General features: G+C 38.5%; 1 protein-coding gene across 12 annotated transcripts in view; it reads right to left on the minus strand.

The window, feature by feature from the left end:
* Positions 1–12,120, minus strand: part of LOC116267813 (uncharacterized) — a 31,666-nt gene extending 19,546 nt beyond the window's left edge. For 5 of the 12 annotated variants that reach the window (XR_007572150.1, XR_007572149.1, XM_050075315.1 and 2 more), the window contains exon 1: positions 11,739–12,120. Coding sequence is in view for 3 of the 12 variants with exons in the window: in XM_050075315.1 (XP_049931272.1) it covers positions 11,739–11,964 (226 nt within the window). In the remaining 9 variants the exon portion in view is untranslated. Of the gene's footprint in view, positions 1–2,575; positions 2,775–3,794; positions 6,200–11,738 lie in introns of those variants that run through there. The other 7 variants (XR_007572142.1, XR_007572144.1, XR_007572145.1 and 4 more) reach the window with 5 other exon arrangements.
* Positions 12,121–18,191: the final 6,071 nt, after the last annotated feature.

Genomic DNA, 18,191 nt, shown 5'->3' on the forward strand with positions numbered 1-18,191 from the left:
ATGTGTTTTGCTTTCTTGGAGTAAAAAGAAAAGATGTTTTTCATAGATACAACAATTTATTTATGTAAGTTTATTACAAGGAAACAAACCACTTAGTGAAACATGTCCACTTCTTCATATTTAAGTGATGGATCCATGGGTGAGCCTACAAGATTTTCCTTATTAAGAACACTATGTCAAGCATATAAGTCAAGAACTGAAGTTACCTTTATCCTAATGTTGTCTAATCTAGACAAACAGACATGTAGATGCCTGATGAATGAAATTTATTCCATGGAACAGTAAAATCATTCTAGTTTTATTGGCCCCGTGGGAGAAGAAAATCAGAACATGAAAGCCCGGTCACAATCATTAGCCCATGCACTATCCCCCTAAATCTGGCTACCACAACCAAACCCATTCAAGGCTCAAGGTCGCGTCACTAGAACCCTTCCAGACTATAGTACATGCCTCAAGTATCAAATTCTTGCGTTCCAATCCTAAGGTCTTAAGATGGTCCTCCGACTAGGCATCCGTAAAATTTGTCAGAAAGAGTTCTATTTCCTTTTTTAGTCCACATGTATTGGTATGACCTATGATACACTGATGCAGCTGTGCACCTGAAGTGTCGGTGTCGACTCAGCTAGACATGGGTGCGGGTACGGACATGTGGTGGACACGACGCATGCGATGTTGGGTATGGCCAGCGTACCCGAGGTCGTGTCCGACCATTTTCAGACATGGCCAGCGCTGACCGACTCCTCTTTCGTCCATTTTTTTTTTAATTTTTCAGCACCGACCGACTCCTCTTTCGTCCATTTTTTTTTTTACTTTTTCAGCACCGACCGACTCCTCTTCCATCCAGTTTTTTTACTGCTTTTTAGCCGACTGCTCCTATCTTTTACGTTGTTCGCTGCATCTTCAGTTCCTTCTTCCACCTTCCTGTAAATTTTACATCTGACGTTCATTTTTTCCTCTTCTGTTTGTTTGTTTTATTGCTTCTTTTCCCACTTTCATTGCCCAACAATTTATAAGTCCTTCCATACTGCATCACACTACAACTGCTGTCTTCTCTTTCCCACTTTCATGACTGCAACTGCACACATACTGTTATATATTCAATATGCAACATATTAAGAATTTATATATTCAATACATTACAATATAATTATATGCATCGTATTGGATTGTAATCTTAATGAATGTATTTTTGGTTTGTTTAAACTCTTAATTAATGTATTTTTCCATATATATATATATATATATATATATATATATATATATATATATATATATATATATATATATATATATATATATATATATATATATATATATATATATATACGGTCAGCCGTACCCGCGTACCCATGATTTTGAATTTTGTGCGCAACCATACCTGCACCCATACCCATGTGACATAGGGTATGACTGGCTAAGGGAATAGAGGGAACTGCATTACCTTTCTCTTTTCAAATTTTCCCCAATACTAGGTGAGGTAGAGCATGTATATTTGCCACTAATACAATTGATTTGACTTCTGTTCAAGCATGACCCTATGTTACGTGGGTATGGCATGCAGATGCTAGTGCAGATGCAGGTGAGACAATTTTCAATGTCATACCTATATATATAATCTGTTATATAGTTAATTAACTATTACATAGTTTTATTTGTATATATTTTTTAAAGAGTTTTACTTAATATTTTATTGTAAACAAATTTTATGTTAAAGCTATTTTAGTCCAAAATTACATACTAAGTAAAGAACTTTTTCATAAATCGACAATAGGTTTTCCTCTTTTAAAAAAACACCCATTCCTTTTAAAAGGAACAATAGGAATCTTTTGAAAACAGACACCTTATCGTCCTTTTTAAAAGGAGTAACAAAGACATGAGAGAAAAAGACAGTGGAGGAAAAGGAGCATGACTGCATCAAGGAAAATGGGAGTGAGCCTTTTTAGACAGTGGAGGAAAAGAGAGGAAGCAAGATTGCATCCGGGAAAATGGGAGTGAAAACGATAAAACAAGAGAGAGAGAGAGAGAAATTGGAGTGTCAAAGATGCAAGGGAGATTTGCTGGAAGGGAGGTCACAATTGCCACAAATGGCCTTTAAAGGATGACACTAAGGATGGTTTCTAGAGAATCAAAGATGGCCGTCGGTATCGCGGAAAGGGAGCAAAGCGCAGGGGAAACAAGCAATTCATTTTTATCTTTTGAAAGAAAAGGAGGACATGGCATGACTGGCTGGTCCAGTGCAGCTGACCACACAGGAAGTGCATCAACCAATACCATGCCAGAGCTGCACCTGCATTCCATGGACAGCGGTGCAGTTGCTGTTTTGGTGAGTCCTTGTGACAAGGATCCCTAACATTCAACTCACTAGGTTCTAAATGTGCCATTAAAATAAGGAAGCTTTGATTTTCAATTATCACTGTAGTCACATACATTAGCTAATTCTCTAAAGCATATCCACTATGGTAACAAATATTAGCATGTTCTCTAAAGTCATATAAACACAAAGTAACATAGATCCAAAGGGGTCCAGATAGTAGGCAGGTCCCGAACATCATGTGGACATTCATGGTTCAATTACCATTGCTCGCCCCTTGTATAAGCTGAAATTCTAGTCCTACACTTGAGGACAGGGAGGTACATCTAAGGGCCACATTCAGGAAATCGTCAAAAGTGCTTCCATCTTGCGGAGGTTCGAATAGCTTCTATCTTCGAACAGGATCGACGCCGCTTCGGATAGCCCATGTCGTGTTGATACGCGGCAAGCTCACACCACTGCTCTGAAGAGGATCCAATTTCAGGTTCCCTTCAAACTCATTTAGAAGAGAGAAAGAAATGAAGCAGAGCAAAACATCCTAGTATTAAATTTAAAAAATATCACATGTTGTTGCAATTTAACATGATAAAAGTTTGTTTGCTTTGTTATTTTATTCAGACATTCTTGCATGTACTTGCACATTTTATATAGCTGGTACTCTGCCAAAACTTTAATATATTACAATCTTTCCCTCTGACAAGGTTTTCTCAACAACAAGATTTTAGTATGTTATCATGACTTTTCATGTACACAGATGTATAAACATCAATAATTTTAGAACCACCACATGTTGAACATTAAAAACAGGAAAACATCAAAGACATAAGAAATAAATCCTTGCTCCTTTTATAACTTGATATGGAAATGGTTATTTTCAAAATGTATAAATTTTTAATATGACTTGTGATGTGAACTGAAAAATAGACTTTGCAGAAGAAGTGATACAAAAAAAACGTTCTTGGTCCTTTTGACAACAACAAGATGCATCATTCATTCCATCAAACAACAAACTAGAGTAGCTGACAGTTGGCTAATTGGCTTTATATATCAGTATGATGATACCACACCTTACATCAAAATGATCATTAACTGACCTCTTCTTGACAAATCTAAGAATAGGTAACTACATGGAACTGAATTCCATAGTTGACTGTAAGATCAATAGCTTGGACACTCCAATGAGCACATCAATAGGTCCAATTAAGACCATAAAACAAAACAAGCCAATAGTTGCAAGAGAAATCATATGCTCAAAGACGACCTTTCAGTTGTATAATTTATCCAGCAGAAAAGAAAAAACCACTGATGATTGTCATGCATTCCCACAAACCGAGGTTCACAACCCCATCATGATTTTTGCTTAGACTTACTATGTCATTAGAGCATTATTAAGTCCACAGTTACCAGTAAACGAAATGGATACTGAAGCAGAAGCAGGGAAGCAAACATTTTGAACAACACATTAGCATAGTTGCTGACTTACAGGGATGTGATGCAAACTAGAAATGTATCAGAAGTGAGAAATAGAAGCAAGTTTGCAGGTAGTTGTAGTTGAGTGCTAGGTAGTCCAAAATTCCAAAACCCATTTCATTTGCTTTATGGGTAAGATTGTGGTTCTTCTCAAATTGATACCACACATTTGTAAGATGAATATTCCTCTCTTCTTGGTTAGCGCCTTCATGTACTTACCACACTATAAATGACCACCAGATAATTACCAATAATCCCCACAGGAACAAATTCCATGACTAAATGAGTGGAACCTATTTGCATCTCTAAGTATTATTTCCCGCTTTGTGGTAACAGAAATAAACTTCATTGCAACATGACAATCATCACAAACACGAAGGTTCTTGAAGATGCGGATAGTTGCTCCAGGAGGACTGCTTATGAGACCAAAAGATACAGCCAGCTTTTCACTATGATACCTAAGGCATTCTTCTTTCTGTTCATCATCAACATCATGCAAGACACTGGCCATGTCAGGAACATATCCCACAACTCTTATCTCAGCCAATACCTCAGCCAGTTTCTCATGTATCTGATGCAATTGTGGATGCTCTCTATCCTTTGAAACAAAAACATGGGTGCAATTTTGCACCTGTATCCAGCTTACTCCTGGTTCTTTCTTGACATGCTTGGCCTTCATTTTCTCTCGTATCTCAGTCACTTCAGTCCATCTTGTTGATTTAGCATAAATATTTGATAGAAGTATGTAAGTTCCTGCATCATCTGGATAAGTTTGAAGGATCAGACCTGCAATTTTCTTTCCTAAATTTGCATTCTTGTAAACTTGGCAGGCATTAAGAAGAGTCCTCCACACAACCACATCACAATGAATAGGCATTGATTTGATAAGAGAATAAGCCTCATCAAACAACCCAGCTCTACCCAGAAGACCAACCATGCAGGTATAGTGCTCGACACCAGGGACGACATTAAATTTTTTCATCAAACGATTAAAATAATAGAAACCCTCATTTACAAGGCCGATATGACCACAAGCACTTAGGACCCCAACAAAGGTAACATGAGTTGGAGCTTTATCAGTCAAAAGCATATGGTGAAATATCTGCAAAGCTTGTTCCCCAAGACCATGTTGGGAATAACCTGAAATCATTGAATTCCATGAAATCACATCTCTATTAGCCATACAGTCAAAGACCTTGCGTGCATACCCAATATTGCCACTCTTTGAGTACATGTTGATCAATGCATTTCCAACAGGCAAGCACATGCTATAACCCATCTTCTTGGCAAGAGAGTGCAGCTGAGTTCCATGATCTAAAGCTGCTAAGCATGCACAAGAATTCAATAATGCAGCATATGTAAATTCATTTGGTTGAACACCTTCAAAGCACATATCAGACAGAAGACTCAGAGCTTCTTCAAAAAGCCCATTTTGAGCATAAGCTGCAGTAAGCGCTGTCCAGAGCACAACGTTCCGATGACTCAAAAGTTCAAAAATTTTACAAGCATATTCAAATTTACCACACTTTCCATACATATCGACAAGAGCAGAACCAACAAAAACATTAAGTTCCTTATGAGCCTTCAAAATCTGATTATGGACTTCTTGTCCTAGCCTTAAATAGTTCATGCAAGAACATAAATTAAGAGCAGTGACATGTGCAATATCATCCCAACCCTTATGGTTCACAAGTGACCTCCTAAGGAATTCTAGAGCCTCAACATGACAACCATGCTTTAAAAAAGCTGAAATCATGACATTAGATGATGAAACATCCTGTTCTTTCATTCCATGATAGAATTTTAAGGACTCTTCCAAACCACCACTCTTGCAATACATGACAAGAATTGCATTCTGAACATACATATATGATATAAAACCATGCTTCAGTGCATATGCATGGAGTTGTTTCCCTCTGCTGAAGTCCATCAGAGTCGAACATGACCGAAGAACCATCGAAAGAACAAAATGATTAGGCTTCAATCCATCAACTACCATAATCTCAAACAGAGTTAGTACTTCTCTTGCGTGCCCATTATGCAAGTACCCAGCCATCAATGAGCACCAAGACACAACATTCTTCTCATGCATTCCATAAAAAACTTGGGATGCAAAAGCCATGAAACCACACTTGGCATAGAAATTGATAAGAGTGTTTGCTCCAACTAGGCAAACTTCCAACCTTGTTCTCAACATATGAGCATGCACCATCTTGCCATCCTTAAGTTGTCCTGTATCTGTAGCTTTTCTCAATAGGTTAATGCAAGTAGACAGGTTAGAAGATCTTGAATTCACAAAAGAATAAGAAGCCTCACTCACACAATTGATCACTGCTGAAGATCTAGGAAATAGTGTTGGTTGGTTTTCATCTGCCATCACTGATGGTGGAGCCAGAAATCCAAACCAGGGTGATTTGACTGTAGAGGCAACATGTGTTGATAACAATAACAGAGAGGCCAGAAGTAACCAAAACAACATTTCTTTTCTTTGATAATTCATAACTAACTGAAACATAGAAGACATACCTAATTGCTAAAAATAGTAAATAGGGATATTATAATTCACAAGTTATACCAGAGAGAGAGGGGAGAGAGAGAGAGAGAGCTAAAAATAGTAAAAACTAAAAAGTAACATTATAATTTTCACACGTTACACCAGATATAGAACCATAAGAAGATAATGTCTAGTTAATTTAAACCTGAAAGTTGAAACTTGAAACTGAAATATGATTGTGACATTGTTCTTGCTCATCTTGATGAGGGATTTTCTACTAATACAACTGCAGGAATAATTTATAGTTAAAACTTGGTCATTGTGACCATACTTGATGTTTGATGAGTTTTCAGTACTCAGCTGAACAGCTAGGTGACATTTTGTAATTGCTCTACAACCTTTAATGCAAATTTATAACACTGAGCTAATTTCTAATTTTTCAAAAAATGAAAATAACCTTTTTTACATGCTCAATGAAATCAAAAACATAATCTGGGCACTTTTTGGGCTCCTTTCGCTATTGCTATGAAGTATAAACACTAGGTATTCTAGTTTAGGTTTCTGACTTATACCACCAAAAACTACTGATGATCTATGTCACATGGGTACGGGTGCAGGATCGGGTGCGGGTGCGGACAAAATTCAAAATCACAGGTACACCGGTACGGCTGGCCGTACATATAATATATATACACACACACAATATGGAAAAATACAATCATTAAGATTACAATCCAATACAATGCATATAATTATATTGTAATGTATTGAATATATAAATTCTATGTTGTATATTGAACATATAATTACAGATACAGCAATACACGGATGCTCCTGTGCACCTGAAGTGTCGCAGGGGTGTCCGTACCCGCATCCGTGCCCAGGCGAGTCAACGCTGACACTTCAGGTGCATAGGGGCACCCGTGTATCAGAGCTGATGATAAATGAAATGCATTGTAGTTTATACTTTATATATTGCATCCATGTTTTACTGGTTTTAAGCTCATACTACATTTGAATTAGGTGTGGACAAGCCTTACATCGATTGTTATGGAATTTGAAATTAAAATATGAGGAATTTAGTGCCTTTTCAATGCACTATACCAGAGTTAAGAGAAATCCAAGGTTAACATCATCCCAGTCAAAGCTGACCTTGGACCAAGCCTAACCCCAAACCTGTGCTGCATAAACCATCTACATCAAACATGCCAAAGGTCCTAGAATTTCAATTTGAACCCCCCATAGTTGGCGCCGCTTGCTAGTTGAAAATAACATGAAACACAAGCCAGTTTCAAAATGGTTTAGTGTAGAGGTACTAATTAGGTATTTTATAAAATTTTAACCTAGTTTTTAGTATAAATAGGAGCCTTGAGGGAATCAGGAAAATCAGCTATCTCCAACCCTAAACCTCATGTCCTGCCTCATTTTGCTATATGCCCTCTTCCTTCCAATTGTGAGAACCTCATCATTCAATAGTGCTCTTATTCCCTTTCTTGCTCCCTTCTTCAACCCTTTGCTTCTTTTTCTTGTTAACCAGCATGGGACTGGGCTCATCCAGGCCTCAAGGTGGCATTCAAGGATCATCTGAGTGCAACACATGAACAAGGCCACTCTTTCCCTCAACCCCTCCGACTGAAATGCCCAATTTAGGCAGGTTTTTATTGGTCTCAATGTCCCATGCATGGTCACTTTGCATATTTTCATGCACATTTCTTTATTCATGCATCTCTAATTTTCCGAGTATCCATATCTGCATCATACTGCATATTTCCATTGGTTTTCAAATTAGAATAGGGTTTGCAATATATTTTAAAAAAATGTTGTTGACAACCATCTTGACTGGCAACAACCTAGGAAACTATTAGCCATCAAGGGCCGTTTTGATCTGCCATCTAGTTTTGATTAAATTTTAGGCTTGTTCATTTAAAGTTTTTGTTTTTCTTGTAGATTCGAATTGCTTTAGTTGGTTAGCATCCAACCATTTTCTTTTGCATTTATTTGAGTTTTGATGACTAGTGTCAATTTATGTCAGATGCCTTTAGGGCATACATAGCCACAAAAATCATGCTTGGGTTCTTGTCGGCAATGTCTTGGATATCTTTTGGCAAAGCTGTTTTCTTTGGGGAAAAACTGGAGATTTTTTTAAAAATAAAAAATTCAAATTATTGGGTAAAAATAAAATAAATGAGAAACTAATAAGAAGACATAAATATATAGTTGAAACTTAAAATGATATAAATGATAAACTAATAAGCAACATGCTGCATCTATGAGGTCACGTTACATACCTAAAAGGCTAAAACAAAAGGAAATAAAAAAAATGAAGCAAAAGTTGAAAAAAATGAAAAAAGCAAAAAAAAATAGTGTAAACTCGCAATAAAAATGCAATAAATTGATCTTTAATGTTTTTTTATAATATCATGTATTTTCCCCCTTTTTTTGTTAATATCCTAATATTTTCAAAAAATATTGTGATATCTGTGGCTATGCATTAGGGTTTTAGGTTCTAGGAAATAGTTTGATTAATTCCTTTTCATTTTGTAATTCTCATTGTGTCCATATGTTAGAACGTTATTAGATTAGATTATAGCAAGTTAGAGTGCTGGCTGGCTGGATAAATCGTTGGAAAATCCCACATTACAGTTTGGCTGGATTTTCCAAGAACAAGGCAGCCTGCCATGCAATGGTGTGTTTTGATTTATTTATCATGTTTTTCTTTCAATGTCATTTAATTTGGTTATTTTCTGATATTGAAGATTGCTTTCCAGCAAATCTAGAGTAGCTTAGATGTGTCTTTGCCTTAAAATTGTCTCGTGCTGATGTAGCAGAGCTGCAGAAATCATGCAAGTGAGAGGAGTGGCCTATATCAAAATCAATTTTTTCGTGGTTAAACATAGCATAGATTGTCACACGTTTTTTATTCTTTGTATTGTTTCATATATGTTGTCCCAGTACAGCTTAGGTTGTAAATCTTGTTTTATGTGTGCCTTAGATAGGTGTTTTAACTTTGATTAAATAGATTTCCAAGATAGCTTAGAAGGATATAGCAAAATCTGGTCTTGCTTTTGATTAAACACATGATTTTTGCTCTTCTGATTATTGTGTTTCTTTGTTTTCTAACAAGTTTATGGCGTTTTGCAGGTTCGATTCTTTTTCGTTGAATTCAGTTACAATCATCAGTACTTAATTCTGTTTTCAATTAAGAGTTAGGACTTAGGACATCATTAGTTGATCTTATTTAGTTATTAGTTTAGGTCATGGTCACATATATCGTGTATGGGTATTATAGGCAAAGAAATCTCAGCAATTTTTTTAAGAAATTTAAAACATTTAATAAATCCTGAAAATTATAAAAAAATAAAAATTAATAAAAAAATCCGCAAAAAATGCAAAAGAACACGTATAATACGTGTTTTTTCACGTTTTATAATTTATGATGTTTTTTCAAAAAAGACGTGTCTAATTGCCATTTTATATGGCTGGGGCATTATATGCGTTTTTTTCAAATAATAAGCGTTTTATGTGACTTTCAGTTAAGTGTTAGTCAAGGAGAAATTGCAGAAAATTTATTGCCAGAATTTTCCAAAAATTTGTGTCATCATTTCATACATGTTTTTAACGAGTTTCTACCTAAATTTGCTTCTGCAACTTCACTAGGGCATTAATTAAGATCCTATGAAGTTTCATGAAAATCAGAGTTCACTCGACTTACCTTTTATCCCGATTTCAGACACTGGTTTCTACAATGTTCTGTTTCTACACATAGCAATCAAAGGCAGTTTCGTACTTTCCCATGTCATTTTCTTTGGTTTTCTATAACCTTCCAAGTCTGTAAATTGGGTTTGTTTCCTGATTGTGTTGAGAACATCTGGACCAAATTTGACAGCAACCAGAAAGTGTCTGAAGTATGTCCTATGGAGTGTATTCTCAATCAGGTAGAGCAGTGTAGCATACTTTTTAGTATTTAGGTTTTCGCTTGCATTTACTTTTCATTTCAGTTATACTTAGCTATTTTTAATAAAGTTTAGGTTCTGTTTTTACCAAAAATCAGAAAGCTAGATTAGTTTCTCTTAGGTATTTTACATTGTGTTTTGGGGTTACTTTAGTATGGGTCAGAGCTATTATAGGATTAGCCAGGTTTTCCTTTTTGCTTTCTCTTTGTTTCTAGCGGCGACAAACACAAAGAGAATAAGGCAGAGGGGAGGCTATGGCAGATGCTCCAGAGCTGCTTCAACGCCAATTTTTTGAAGAAAAGCTACCTCAAAACAGTATAGTTTAGACTTTAGATCTTGATTTTTTCTTGTTCTTGCATTTGAAATTGTATTAAACTAAGTGAATAGCTTGTACATTATGAATTTGTTAGATTCAATTTGCTTTTTATCTTTTAATCTTTGTTCCTGCCTCCTGCTGTTCCACCCAGACTTGCCAGTTCCCACTGCATTGAAGCTGGTTAAAATTTTGATTTGTGGTGTGGATTCCCCTTGATTTTTATTAAAAATATTCGTTTAAATTTGCAAAATCACGTCAACTACCATACACACCTAGACATCTAACGTAACAAATTTTAGTCAGCCAAATAGATTAATCATAAAAATCTCCAAGAAGCATGTTCACATAATAATCAGATCCATAGGTGCTTAAGTTCACCACATATCATCAGAAATACAGTTTATATATAGGGAAATAGTACATTCCAATGAAGGAAAAGAAACCCACTCCATTACGAAGTGTAATATAATTAACCTGCACAAAAGTTAACTTTTTCTGCCTCTTATTGTTACATCCACGTGCATTCCACCAATAGGAGGCATGACTATTGAAAACCATGAATTGTGAAGATGATGCATAAAACAGAGAGGCGACTCCACCTTTCAGAAGCATCAAAGATCACCAAATCCGTGCACAACCGGCGAAGTTTTGCCACCTTTATCTAAGGCTCAAGTGCAAAAGAACCTCTATAAGGCAAGCACAAGAAGTCCGTCGCAGAGCCCAATACACACTCATACATATCATCGTCGCAGCTCGATGGGCTGCCATGATTCCCAGTGGAGACTAAAGAGGTGACGACGAGGACGACGACGGCACTTTTATTCCCATCCGTTTGCAGACTACACCTTCCATAATGTAGAGATATTCCAACGCTTGCAAATAAGGTCTTACGCTGAGTCTTACCATCCCCAGGGAAGAGGAACAAAAGCCGAAAAAGGAGGGATGGCGAAAGGAAGGAAAATAACGCATGAAGAGTGGAAGTTTAACATACTTAGTCCAAGTAGGGAAAAGGAAGAAATTAGCAAACAACCAAGAACAAAATAGTTGACATCCAAGAAGAACATAGTTAACAACCAAGAAGCTAGCTTAATCTCTCAAAGGGAAAAGAGCTTTTCTGCTATGTTTTCATTCCCATGTTTCCCCTCGAAACTAAAAGGAAAAAAGTCAAACAAAAACGAAGATTAGAATTGGTACCTAGGAGTGGAGAGGTCTCCTTATCCTGATTTGCCGTAGACACTTCACGCGTGGTGGCTCTTCGAGCAGAAAGAGAGAGTTTTTTAGGGTTTAGGGATTTGGTAGAGAAACAAAGTATGGCCCCTGAGAGACTAAAGGAAACAAGTAGGGCATTCCTTTCCCTAGATAGCGAAAAATGGGGGGAATTCCACGCGCAGACGCAGCGAGCCAACGGCTTCTGCAGCATTTTCTTCTTCTTTCTCTGAAAAAACCGAGGAAATGCAAGGAGAGACCAAGAACGGAGGCCAGTCCATCAAGTGGGGCGAGGGATCTCGGATAAGTTCAGGCGCTCTGGAAACCCCGACCCGGATTGTCTCTGGAGTCGTGTGTGTCTGGGGGTGGAGCTCGTCCAACAAACTAGACTCCAGCGACTTTATAAAAAAAATCGAAACTCAATTTCTTAAATCAAATCTTGGTGTTGGGTAAAACTAAAACTCGTCTGAAACGTGTCTGTGTGTGCACGCGGAGAGAGAGAGAGCGTCGACGTTGGATAGCTATTGAACAGTTAAAATTTAAAAATTTATCGTCAAAACCGTTAACAAACTATCATTAATGTCAATGTAATTACTGTTTCTGAGTGACAAATTTTTAAATTTCAATCATTTGAAAAAGAGAAAAGATCCGACAATATTTAATAGTTATATATATATATATATATATAATTCCAAGAAATTCATTTAATCATATTTCAACTCTACCACAAGTCCAACCCCTTATCAAATGCTAACCCGCATCACACTAGCTAGCTAGGTTAAACCGACGGAAGAAGTTAGGTGCAACCTAGCGAGATGACCATGCTCCATTTTCAGGGTCAATACCGAACCAGAAGATCCAGACAGACTCAGTTGCCACATTTTGATCCATAGGTATCATGTCATCTAGAAGAAAAAACCATTCCAAAGACAAAACTATCTATAAAGGGTTGCACGTAATAAAAAACACGTGTTACAATTATTTAATGTGACGCATTCCAGAATGGACCTTCTATAACGCCAGTCTAGCATGCGTTAAAGATGCGAATCACTAAAAAGATATATCCTACCAAAACGACATGTTACAATTAATCAGGGTTTCATCTCGTGGGAGTACTTGAGAATGCACATCATCTGTAATGCAAGTCCAACATGCCTTACACAAGTTTATAGAATGCCAACGCTTAGCTATTGGAAATCTAGCATGGGTTGATAATTGGGAAAATGTCGCTACTTTTCTAAACACAGCTGCCTTATGCATTACCAAAAACCTTTTTTAATGGACTGCCTCCTGCGTTACGGAATGTTTCTACATTTTCCAAAGGCATCTACTTGTGTGTGTTAGGTGTGTTTGATGACTAGAAATCTAGAATTGAAAATATATTTTTGAAAATATATTTCTTGAAAAAATAGAATGAGAAAAATCTTTCTTATTTCTAATTTTGATGTGTGTGATGACTGAGAAATAAATTTTCAAAAATTTATTTTTTAGTTTAATGAAAAAGAAATATATTTCCAAGTTGAAAAGAAGAAGGGCATGGGGAAAAAGAAGGAGGAAGAGGGAGAAGGGAAGGACGGACGAGGAAGAAGGGAAGGAGGGAGGAAGAAGGGAAATGTCGCTACTTTTCTAAACACAGCTTCCCTTCGTCCTCCTCCCTCCTTCCCTTTTTCCTTCTTCCTCCTCCCTCCCTCGCTCCCTTCTTCCTCCATCTTCCTTCTTCCTCCTCCCTCCCTCCCTCCTCCCTTCTTCCTCCTCCCTCCCTCCCTTCTTCCTCCCTCTTCCTCCTCATTACTCCCTCCCTCCCTTCCTTCTTTCTCCCTACTCCCTCCCTCCCTTCCTTCTTCCCCCCTCCTTCCCTTCTTCCTCCACATCCCTTCTTCCTCCCAACGGTAAAAAAAAAAATTCTAAAAAAAATTTTTCACCTCTCTGACTAGAAAATTTTTTCTGAAAATATATTTATGTTTCCACTATTAACGGAAAAAAAAATTCCATGTTTGACAAACGAGAAAAATTTTAAAAATTTGAAAAACATTTCCTGTGCTACAGGAAATTTCTTGCGCAGCAAACACTAACTTAGAGAGAAACTTACTAGCACCTATTGCAATTTTTTGTGCATGATCATTAGAAACCCCCTCCTCCCCACACCCAATAAATAAATAAATAAATGCATTTTTAGTTAGACAAACCCTACCCACAAATCCCTTTTATCTCATTCAATTTTTTCTCTTTCCTTCACTCTCCTATAAAGTTTCTGTCACCAATGTTTTATAGACACCACTGGCGACTGATGAAGCTGGTTATATACCCTGTGCCGTGTATAAATTTTTCATGTATCGTATTAATAATGATAGGAAATGTTCATGATTAATACAACAAGAAGTCTGCACCACTGGCCTCCTAGCAAACCCGTGAATCTAATCTATCTTTATTTTTCTTCTTTCTTTGTTCTTATTGTTGTTGAAGTCAATCGCTTGGTAGTCATTGTCGGGGAACATGCTGCACTGGACGAGCTAATCGAAGGTGCATTTCCGTTGCTTGTGTATCCATCAGTGGTATCAGAGCCACAGTTCTTTGAATCCAAGTAAGTGCGTTCCGACCTCTTAGGTGCCTGTGCTGCCTAGAGTGTCTACGTATCTCGGTACATAGTCTCTTATCAATCAACTAATTTAGTTAGTCTCTTCTGAACATGAAAGCATGCTAGATAATGTTAAGTTGTGATAGACAGATTATATGAAGCATGCTGGTACAGACATATACATGCGCCCAGTTTTTTTTTTTATTCAAGGCTTATTGCAAATAGGAGGACGAAGTCCTCCCGTTTGTTGAAGGTTATGTTGTTTTGTAAGAACCTAAACAAAGGCAGTCCAGGCCTTTGGCGATAGAGAGCAGAGCTTGCTCTACTGGATTTACAACAAAATACAAAGTGAGAGGACATGATATAGGATCTTACTCGTCTATAGTTAGAGTTTCTTCCGTCTGTTCCGTCTGTTGCAACCGTAGATACAAACGTCCTTTTCTTCTTCTTCTTCTTTTTTTCGAACCCCGTATAGCCCTCTGGTTTCCTTTTGTCTCTCTACCTTTGCTCTTGCCCCCTCTACCATCAAGCGAGCGTCTGGAGCTCGGTCGTCTACCTTGCGATGGTAGTGGAGGCGCAGTCCGGGTAAAACATGTAAGATCATTTGGTGGGCCGACATATGTCAATTAGGAATTTCAGACATTACGGCTGTCTTAACGTAAATATCCACTTAAGTGATTGCATTTTAGGATATTACGTCATTTTAGATGGTATGAGATAATTTTGAAATGTATAGATACCAGTACGCAATTACAGAGTTTTTGATGGGCGGAATTCGTAATTGTCCTCATTATAAAATGGTAGTGGTCCCTGGGGTCGTGTAATGGTTGCCTGAAACATTGGTTTCTAGGGTTTTCCTCTTCCCCATCTGAGAGAGACCTCAAGCGCGCCGCACGTACCCTGGAAGACCCTGCTGCGATCTTCCCGTGTACCAGATCAGATGGATTCAGGTACGCTTTCGCTTTAAGTTTAAGGTTTTGTTTAATTCAATGATTAGTATGAGCATGATCCTATTTTGTTTAGGACATATACGTTTGGTTTTGTGTATGCATGAAGGGGAGAAATCCCAACATTTGGTATCAGAGCCTATGCTCGTTGTTGAATCGTTGATTTTTTGGCGTTCTTCCTTCTTCGATTCTTCCCATGTTTATTTGGCTGCAAGAGTTTTTCAAAAAAAAAAAAAAAAATTTGCTTGGGCGAGCAACGGAAGCCGTCGGGCTTCCACTGCAGTCGCCTGTGACCTAAAGGGGCGACGGACTTGCAAGATGGGCGACGGTTTCCGGCCGTCTTGGCAGGCGTCGGCCGACCATTGGGTGACGGCCGAACCCCGCCGTTCTTATGCGACCCGCCGGCGGCCACCCACGCCGTTGGCTAGCCTACTGGCGGCTTCTTCGTCGTTGTAACCGCCGTCAAACTTCAGAAAGGGGAAGATAGAGAAAGGTGTAGAACGCCGGTCGGAATCCACCGTTCAAAGCGGCGACCCTGCGGCGGTCCTGGCGTGACCCGCCGGCAGCCACCCACGTCGTTGGGTGGACCGCCGGCGGCTCTTTCGTCGCTGTTGTTTCCTCCTCCAACTCAAGCAAAAGGGGCAGATGTGCATAAGGTAGAAAACTGGCCGGAATCGACCGGTTTTGGGCGGACGATGGCCGGCCATCGCAGCGGCGACGGCCGGCCGTCTAGGCGGCACTCGCCGGCGGCCACCCACGCAGTTGGGTGGCCTGCTGGAGGATCACCACCGCACGCCTGCCGTTCGGCAGGCAAGCGGTGGAGACGACGCCCGTGACCACTCGCGCGGTCGAGCGGGCGGGTCGGCCCGGGTCTTCACAGACCCGATCCGGATCCATCAGCTTTAAAAAACAAAAAAAAAAAATTTGTTTGCCGCCCGCCTGCGCCCGCGTTAAGATTTTTCGGACCGGGTCGGGTCCTGTCGGACCCGACCCGTATCCATATGGTTTAAGTTATGTAAATCGGTTCATTTTTTAAACCGGTTTTTGAAAAGACTCGAACCAGTTCATTCGGTTTCAGACCGGTTCAATACGATTCAGAACCGATTCGGTCCGATTCAAACCGGTTCTGACCTTTTAAGGACCAGTTCAGACCTTTTGGGGGCCGATTCAGATCATTTTGGGACTGGCTCATTGAGTTTAAATCCGATTCAGACCGTTTCAGACCTTTTAGAGACCAGTTCATTCAGTTTTGGAATCGATTCGGTCCTTTTTAGGACCGGTTCAGTTGTTTTTCAGCCGATTCAGTTGATTTTCAAACCGATTCAGGGCTTTTCAGACTGGTTCATTCAGTTTTGGAACCTATTTTAACCATTTTTTACCAGTTTAGTGGGTTTTGGAATCGATATGGTCTATTTTTTACCGGTTCGTCCAATTTTTAGACCGGTTCAGCTCTATTTAGGGGCATGTGGATATTCTAGTCGCGATTTAAGAACGATAAGGGCTACTTTAAGGCCGATTCAGTGGTTTTCAACCCACTTAAGCACAATTATGGTATCGGTTTATAAAATTTTGGACACTTTTGGGCCCCTTTTATTGGATCATTTTGGTTTTGGATTCAATATAGGGCAAATTTGTATGTAAATTTTAATTCATGTATCATGTTTTGCATGTTTTTAATTTGTGGGTGTACTTAGATGAATGTTTGGAATATGAATTTGAACTTTGGCCATGTCTATTGTTTGAAATGAGTACGTTTGTACTTTATGTCGCCAAAGTGACCTCTGTTGTACGAATTTGCTTGTTTTGAACATTAGATGATAGTATACTTGATCCATGTGGGCAATAATCAACCCAAAGGAGGATTGTTGCTTGGTCAAGTTTAAGTATACAGGGCAATGAATATGTGATAATTTTTCAGGTTTCCATGTGAATAGCGAGTCAATCCAAAGATAGGCTCGTTGTTTGATAGGGTTAATTATCTATATTCATTGTTGACCAAGAATACCACCTGCAGTTAGTATTTCAATCCAAAGATTGGATATTAACGTTGCACCGGTACCTTGTGATGGGATTTAGGCCATTGTATTTAAATTCATTTATATTTGTTATTTCATTTTTGTACATGTTTTGCTTGTGAGCATGTTTGGTATTTTTGTTCTTTGTACAGTGAGTTCTGCTTCCATGATATCTGTAAATTTGAGTACTGTTCCTAAGTTAAATGGTTCGAATTTTAAGGACTGGAAAGAAACTGTTATGATTGTTCTGGGTTGTATGGATCTAGACCTTGCATTTAGGGAGTTATGCCCACCTCATCCAACAGATCAAAGTTCCCATGAGGATAAGTAGTACTTTGAACGGTGGGAACGCTCAAACCGCATGTGTCTAATGATCATGAAGAGATCAATCCCAGAAAATTTTCAGGGCTCTATTACTGAAAAGGCTAGTGCCAAGGCGTTCCTTGAAAAGATTGAAAAACGTTTTGCTTAAAATGAAAAGGCTGAAACAAGCACTCTTTTGAGTAAACTTGTGACGTTGAAGTATAAAGGTAAGGGGAACATACGGGAGCACATTATGGAAATGTCTCATCTTGCTTCAAAATTACAGGCACTAGGTCTGAGGTTACCTGAAGACTTTATAGTGCATATGGTTCTTCTTTCTCTTCCACCACAGTTTGGACAGTTTAAAGTTAGTTATAATTGTCAGAAGGATAAATAGACTCTTAATGAGCTCATTTCGCACTGTGTGGAAGAAGAAGAGAGATTGAAGCATGACAGGATAGAAAGTGCTCACTTGGCTAATACGCCTAAAAGTAAGAAAAGAAAGACTATTAAGGAAGTTGCAGTTGATCACGCATCCATCAAGAAACAAAAGAAGCATAAGGAAGGCAAATCAAGCTGCTTCTTTTGCAAGGATGAAGGT

Source organism: Nymphaea colorata, chromosome 14 (assembly GCF_008831285.2).
Source record: "Nymphaea colorata isolate Beijing-Zhang1983 chromosome 14, ASM883128v2, whole genome shotgun sequence".
Taxonomy (NCBI): Eukaryota; Viridiplantae; Streptophyta; class Magnoliopsida; order Nymphaeales; family Nymphaeaceae; genus Nymphaea; species Nymphaea colorata.